The sequence below is a fragment of the Scyliorhinus torazame genome, chromosome 5, assembly GCF_047496885.1.
Source record: "Scyliorhinus torazame isolate Kashiwa2021f chromosome 5, sScyTor2.1, whole genome shotgun sequence".
NCBI classification, from domain to species: Eukaryota; Metazoa; Chordata; class Chondrichthyes; order Carcharhiniformes; family Scyliorhinidae; genus Scyliorhinus; species Scyliorhinus torazame.
In genome coordinates, this window is record NC_092711.1 from 132411414 (window position 1) to 132418649 (window position 7236).

General features: G+C 51.7%; 1 protein-coding gene across 1 annotated transcript in view; it reads left to right on the plus strand.

The window, feature by feature from the left end:
* LOC140417921 (telomerase protein component 1-like) overlaps nucleotides 1-5171 on the plus strand; it is a 135028-nt gene extending 129857 nt beyond the window's left edge. The window contains exons 11-12 of the mRNA XM_072501353.1: nucleotides 2612-2702; nucleotides 4984-5171. Coding sequence (XP_072357454.1) covers nucleotides 2612-2702; nucleotides 4984-5171 — 279 coding nt within the window. The remainder of the gene's footprint in view (nucleotides 1-2611; nucleotides 2703-4983) is intronic.
* Nucleotides 5172-7236: the final 2065 nt, after the last annotated feature.

Below are 7236 nucleotides of genomic sequence, written 5' to 3' on the forward strand. Positions count from 1 at the left end.
TATGAACTCGAGTTAACCTTTGTAAAACATACAGTGATCTTAGCAACCATTAATTCAAATACAACCCCCAAAGACCTCAACACTAAGTAAACCTTCAAGCTTTCCTTTTTGACATCCATTTGACTTAAAACTCCTTTTACCAGAAGCACATCAGGTTAAAGTCACTACTGTTATTAGTTTTCAATCACCAGGATCGATTTACAGTCTTTAGGTTACAGAGAGAGACTCTGATACACCTTCTGGCTGTGACTGCAGCTATCCAGCTCTGAAAACAAAACTATAAAACACCCTACAGCAAATAGCCTAAAATGAAAGTAAAAAGCTGACAGACAGCCCAGCTCCACCCACTCTCTGACATCACTGCAGTAATAAACACCCATTACTTAAAGGTACTCACTACAGATATTTATATACACACCCATTTATAAACACCCATTTCTTAAATGTACTCTCACTACAGATATTTATATACACACCCATTTATAAACACCCATTTCTTAAAGGTACTCTCACTTATAAACACCCATGTCTTAAAGGTTCTCTCACATGACAAAACGTAACAAAACTTTAAAAAAGGGAATTGGACATTTGAGTATTTCTGGTAAAAGAGACAGGCTGTCGAATCTTTGTGTATTGCACTCACCAGGACAGATGCAAGAATGTCAAATTTCAAAGGGAGCATCAATTTATACTTTTCTAGAAAAGTATTTCTATTCGATAAATTTTCAATATTTTCACAATATGCAAACAACCCCAAACCAACTAACACCCTCCCTCAACAATCGCTGGTCACCTACTCCCGAACGTGCATGATGAACAAACTCTCAACAATTGTAAAACCCATCCTTCATCCCCCTCAGCTCAAACTTCACTGTCTCCAGGGTCAAAAACCCCAGGTCCCCCCCTGCCATGCCGAAGAAGAGGATGGAGAAGCTGACCTCCACCCCAACAAGACCTGCTGATGAGTGATCAGCGAGGCGAAGGTTAAGACATCCGCCTGCAGTTTGGGCCAGTCCGACACCCCGAATATGGCTTCTAGGAGACCAGGCTCCACTTGCACATGTAAGACCCTGAAATTGTACTAAACACCGCCCGCCAAGACCTTTCTAGCTTCGGGTTGGACCAAAACATATGAACGTGGTGTGCCCCTCCCACACGCTCACAGACATCCTCCACCCCCTCCAACAGCCGGCTAACCCTTGATTTTGTGAGGTGTGGGCAGCACGGTGGCCTAGTGGTTAGCACTGCTGCCTCATGGCACTGAGGTCCCAGGTTCGATCCTGGCTCTGGGTCACTGTCCGTGTGGAGTTTGCACATTCTCCCCGTGTCTGCATGGGTTTCACCCCCACAACCCAAAGATGTGCAGGGTAGGTGGATTGGCCATGCTAAATTGCCCCTTAATTGGAAAAAAGAATTGGGTACTCTAAATTTAAAAAAAAAAAAAGATTTTGTGAGGTGGACCCTGTACACTACCTTCAGCTGTATCAGCCCCAACCTCGCATGTGACGTCGAGGCATTCATTCTCAGCAGCACCTCACACCATAGTCCTCCTTCCAGGCCACCCCCAGCTCTTCCTCCCACTTTGCCTTAACCCTCTCCAAGGACATCCTGTCCTCCTCCAGAATCCTCCCGTAGATCGCCGAGATGACCCCAATTCCCCACCCCTCTGACAGCGCCGCCTCCAGCAACGAGGAGGTCGGTGCTATCGGGAAGACCTTCCTCACAAAGTCCCGCACTTGCATATACCTGAACCCCCCCCCCACCTTACGCCAACCCATACTTCTCTTGTCCCATCCGCGAAACCTCGCATCAATTCTCCCCGGCTCGAACCCCATGATTCCTCCTAATCGGCATTTCCCCCCCCCCGACCCAGCCCCCAGGTTAAAGTGCTGCCTCCAAATCTTCAATGTGGCCATCGCCACCAGACTCGCCGAGTACTTTCCTGGGGCCATCGGCAGCAGCGCGTTGCCGGCACCTGCTACCCCTACCCCCGACAAGAGCCCGCCTCCATTGTGCACTTACTCATACTGCCCGAATAATTTTTATAATTTGTATGAATTCTTGTGTCAGGTGAAGTGCTTCGCCCCTTCGTCCAGCAATACTGAAGTTCTCCAATCGGCCATCATGGCAGTTCTTAAGGAAAACATCTGTTTGGTTTAGGGGGAAGAAGAGGATATGTTGGCCCAGAGCGAATGGCCTCCTCCCGTTCCGTTTGATATAGAATAAAGAAAAGTACAGCACAGGAACAGGCCCTTCGGCCCTCCAAGCCTGCACCGACCATACTGCCCGACTAAACTAAAATCTTCTACACTTTCTGGGTCCGTGTCCCTCTATTCCCATCCTATTCATGTATTTGTCAAGATGCCCCTTAAATGTCACTATCGTCCCTCCTTCCACCACCTCCCCCGGCAGCGAGTTCCAGGCACCCACTACCCTCTGTGTCAAAAAAAAAAAACTTGCCTCGTACATCTCGATATCTTGCCTCTCGCACGGAGGAATCTGTCCCCTTGTGCCGTGTCGGGAGCGCGGCGATCCCCTGACATACAAGTCTGTCTGATACCCACGATGTGTCCATGTTGCCTCACTCCCCTCCGTCTTCCTTTGCCCGCAGAACTCGGTGATCCACAGCCGCCAGTTCCCATTCCGGTTCCTTGCGGCCTACAAAGTGCTGGATGAGTTACAGCAAAGGCTGGATGAGAAAGGTGAGGCCCGGGGGGGGGGCGCTGGTGGGGTGGCCGAGGAGGGTGGGGTGGGCGCAAGCGTGGCTAAAGGGGGTGATCTCTGCTCAGAAATTATGAAAAATAGGAGCGGGGGTACAGACCATTCGGCTTCTCAAGCCTGCTCCGACAATCAATAAAACTAAGGCTGATCAGATTGTGGGCCTTAATCCACTTTCCCACTGGTCTCTCTCACCTCCATAACCCTTGACCCCCTCGTCGATCGGAACTCTCTCCGACTCGGGCCCTGAATATATTCGGTGACCCGCAGCCTCCGCTGCTTCTCTGGGGGAGAGGATTCCACAGACTGGCCTCCCTCTGAGAGAAGAAATTCCTCCTCATCCCCGTCTTCAATGGGGGGGCCTCGTGTTTAAACGGTGTGCCCCCCCCCCCCCCCTCCACTAGTTCCAGATTCTACCGCCCTTCACGAAGGGGAAACATCCTCCCAGCATCCACCCTGTCAGACCATCATCTAGCCATCATCTAGATGGGCAGCACGGTAGCACAGTGGTTAGCACTGTTGCTTCACAGCGCCAGGGTCCCAGGTTCGAGTCCCGGCTTGGGTCACTGTCTGTGCGGAGTCTGCACATCCTCCCCGTGTCTGCGTGGGTTTCCTCCGGGTGCTCCGGTTTCCTCCCACAGCCCGAAGACGTGCAGGTTAGGTGGATTGGCCATGCTAAATTGCCCTTAGTGATGAAAAAGGTTAGGAGGGGTTATTGGGTTCGGGGGATAGGCTTAAGTGGGTCGGTGCAGACTCGATGGGCCGAATGGCCTCCTTCTGCACTGTATGTTCTATGTTCCCCCTCAAGTGTTTCGATACTACTCACCTCTTTGTGGGGGTGGTACCGCATTCCAAGGTATTTCCACATCTCCCGAGGGCAGCACGGCGGCACCGTGGTCAGCCCTGCTGCCTCACAGCACCAGGGACCTGGGTTCAATTCCCCGCTGGGTCACTGTCTGTGTGGAGTCTGCCCGTTCTCCCCGTGTCGGTGTGGGCTTTCTCGGGTGCTCGGTTTCCTCCCACAGTCCGAAGGTGCGCAGGTTAGCTGGGGTTATGGGGGTGGAGTGGGCCGAGGTCGGGCGCTCTTTCAGAGGGTCGGTGCAGACCTGGTAGGCCGAATGGCCTCCTCCTGCATTCTCTGGGTTCTATGGTATATAATTGAGGGGCCTAAAATTATGAGGGGGTCTGGCTGGGGTGAATAGGAACATCGATCGTCGGAGGCCATTCAGAGAAGGGTCACTGGAGTCATTCTTGGGATGAAAGACTCCTCTTTTGAGGAAAAGTTGGGGCCTGTACCCATTGGAGTCTGGATGAGTTTGACGGGGTGGATGCTGAGAGGATGTTTCCCCTCTTGTGTTTTTGGGAGGGGGGGGGGGGGGCTGGAATCTGTAACTGGGGGGGGGGGGGGGGGAGAGAGAGGGGGGCACGGTTTCTAAATAAGGGAGTCGCCCATTTAAGATGGATGATCGGGAGGAATTTCTTCTCTGAGGGTGATCAATCTCTGGAATTAAAGAAGGGAATCCCTGGGATGTGGGGGGCCTGCTGGCTGAGCCAACGTTTATTGACCATCCCCGCTTGCCGGAAGATTCCGGAGGGCATTTTAAAAAAAAATCGTGATAGGCGTGGCTGCGGATTTGGAGTCACGTGTTGGCCAGGCCGGGTAAGGGTGGCAGATTTTCCCTTCCCTGAAGGGGATTATAGGCTTTTACGACCATCGGCAATGGCGTGAGACTCCTCATTCCAAGATTTTTTTGTTGAATTCGAATGTCACCACCTGCCGTGGTGGCATTCGAACCGGGGTCCCCTGGAACATTGCCCTGGGTCTCTGGATTAGGGCAATGCCCAGCGGTGTTGCCGCCACCTCCCCCATGTTTTCTGCCCCCGAGGCGCAGTGGAGGCCGCGGGCCATTGTCGAGGCATGAGTTAGAGGGATTTCCGATCGAGGAGGATTTTGGGGGGGACAGGCAGGAAGGTGGAGTCGAGGTCCGCAATCAGGTCACCTATGACCCTATTGAATAGGGGGGGGTGAGGGCGGCAGGCTCGAGGGGTCGAATGGCCCACTCCGGAACCTTGCCCTTGTCACTCTTTGATATCTGGTCATTGCTCCCGACGCCGTTGGTTGGGGTCTTTGCCGCGCTGCGTCCCGGTTGGCGATCGCCTTTTTGAGTCGGCTTCAGAGCGTGCCGGGAATCCGCGAGGTGGCGCAGGACGGCGGTCAATTAAACCACCCCCTCCCCTTCTCTCTCTCTTGTCCGCCTCTGACAGACGAGCCCCTGCCGACGAGGGAGGCCCTCACCCAGGAGGCCATGGGGTCGATCAAGCTGCCACAAAGGCGCTCGCGGTTTCTGCGTGACCGCGCCTCGGTGCTGGCCGCTCAGAAACGCGTCCAGGGCATCTCCTTCATCCACTGGTGGGTGACCAAGAGGCTGGAGCAGCTGAGGAAAATCAGGTAAGACCGATGCTGGGGGTGGTTGCTGTTCCCTTGGCGTGCGGCGGGGTGGGGGGTTAGGTCAGGGTTACAGTTGGCCCTTGGCACGGCCTTCCATCTCACCACACTTTGTTTTTTTAATGCTGGCCTTAAGCAACACTGCGGGTATTTCCATTCGCACCGGGTTGCGCTCTGCATTTTATTATTCATTTACGGGATGTAGGCCGTCGCCGGCCGGGCCCAGCATTTATTGCCCGTCCCTAATTGCCCCTCGAGGAGGTGGTGGGTGAGCCGCCATCTCGAACCGGCTGCAGTCCCTGTGTGGTGTGGGTAACACCCACAGTGCTGTCAGGGAGGGAGGTCCAGGATTGTGACCCGGCGACAGTGAAGGATCGGCCGATATATTTCCCAGTCAGGGTGGTGAGTGTGGGGCTCGGAGGGGAACTTGCAGCTGGTGGAGTTCCCCATGTGTCTGCTGCCCCTTGTCCTTCTAGATGGTAGAGGTGGTGGGTTTGGAAGGTGCTGTCGAAGGAGCCTTGGTGAGTCGCTGCGGTGCATCTTGTAGATGGTACACACGCTGCTGTCGCTGTGCGTCGGTGGTGGAGGGAGTGAATGTTTGTGGATGGGGTGCCGATCAAAGCGGGGCTGCTTTGTCCTGGATGGTGTCGAGCTTCTCGAGTGTTGTCGGAGCCGCACTCGCCCAGGCAAGTGGAGAGTATCCCATCACACTCATGACTTGTTAACGGGCGTCACGGGAGTGTCCCTTTAAGAAATGGTCTTGTCTTATCACATGGCTTCAGTGATGTCATTGCGTGGGTGGAGCTGGGCTGTGGCTCTGGGAGTTGGTTTTACTTTTGCTTTGGTTTGGGGCTTGTTTGTGGCTGAGTTGTGTTTGCTTTCGGTTTCACATTTGGTTGTGGTACTCAGAAAGAGAAGTGTCTCTCTATCTTCAGTTTAAAGCTGTTTCCTGATTACTTGCTAACTTAAAAGAAATAATTGCTTTGAGGAAGGAATTCAAACCTGCTGTTTTGGAAAGGAAACAAAAGGATCCAAACCAGGTCGAGTGCCGTGTGCTGGGCCACATCTTTGAAAAGGGGTTTCTGGTTTATGGGATCTTGTTATTAAATTGGAACAGTTAAAGGGGGGAATTTATTAAGGGTTATACATAGAGTACTGTAGCTGTGTGGGGTATTTTATGTTTGTAGTTGATAAAAATGCTTACTGTGTGTGTTTATAAAAATGTTAACTAAATTCGGAGAATAAAGCTTGTTTTGATTAAAAGTGGTTAAGGCCTCTGTTGAATAACACCTGAAAGACAGGCCCTTGTGCTCATCGGAACCAAAATCAATGAACGGTTGTAGGTCAGGTGATCTCCATGATATACTTGGTTTTCTAAACCCTGGCCTTTAACAGTGGTGGACAGGCTTTGGGAGGGGTGCGTGTCAGGAAGTTTTCCACTTGCCTCTATCAGGCGCAATAGCACGGAGGATCGCTCAGTTTATTTCAAGAAAGCACAGAATAAGTTGCTTTGGAAAAGGTGCAAAGGAGATTGACCAGGATGTTGCCTGGAATGGAGAGTAGGTCTTGGGAGGAAAGGTTGAGGGTGCTAGGCCTTTCCTCATTAGAACAGAAAAGGATGAGGGGAGACTTGATAGAGGTTCATAAGGTGATCAGGGGAATAGATAGAGTAGACAGTCAGAGACTTTTTCCCCGGGTGGAACAAACCATTACAAGGGGACATAAATTTAAGGTGAAAGGTGGAAGATATAGGAGGGATATCAGAGGTAGGTTCTTTACCCAGAGAGTAGTGGGGGCATGGAATGCACTGCCTGTGGAAGTAGTTGAGTCGGAAACATGAGGGACCTTCAAGCGGCTATTGGATAGCTACATGGACTACGGTACAATGATGGGGGATGTATTAGAGTCTCTCTCTGTAATCTAAAAACTGTAAATTGATCCTGGTGATTTAAAACTAATAACAGTAGTGACTTTACTCTGACGTGCTTCTTGTAAAGGTTTTGTTTTTAAGTCGTATGGATGTTAAAAAGGAAAGCTTAAAGGGTTACTTAGTGTTGTATTCTTTGGGGGTT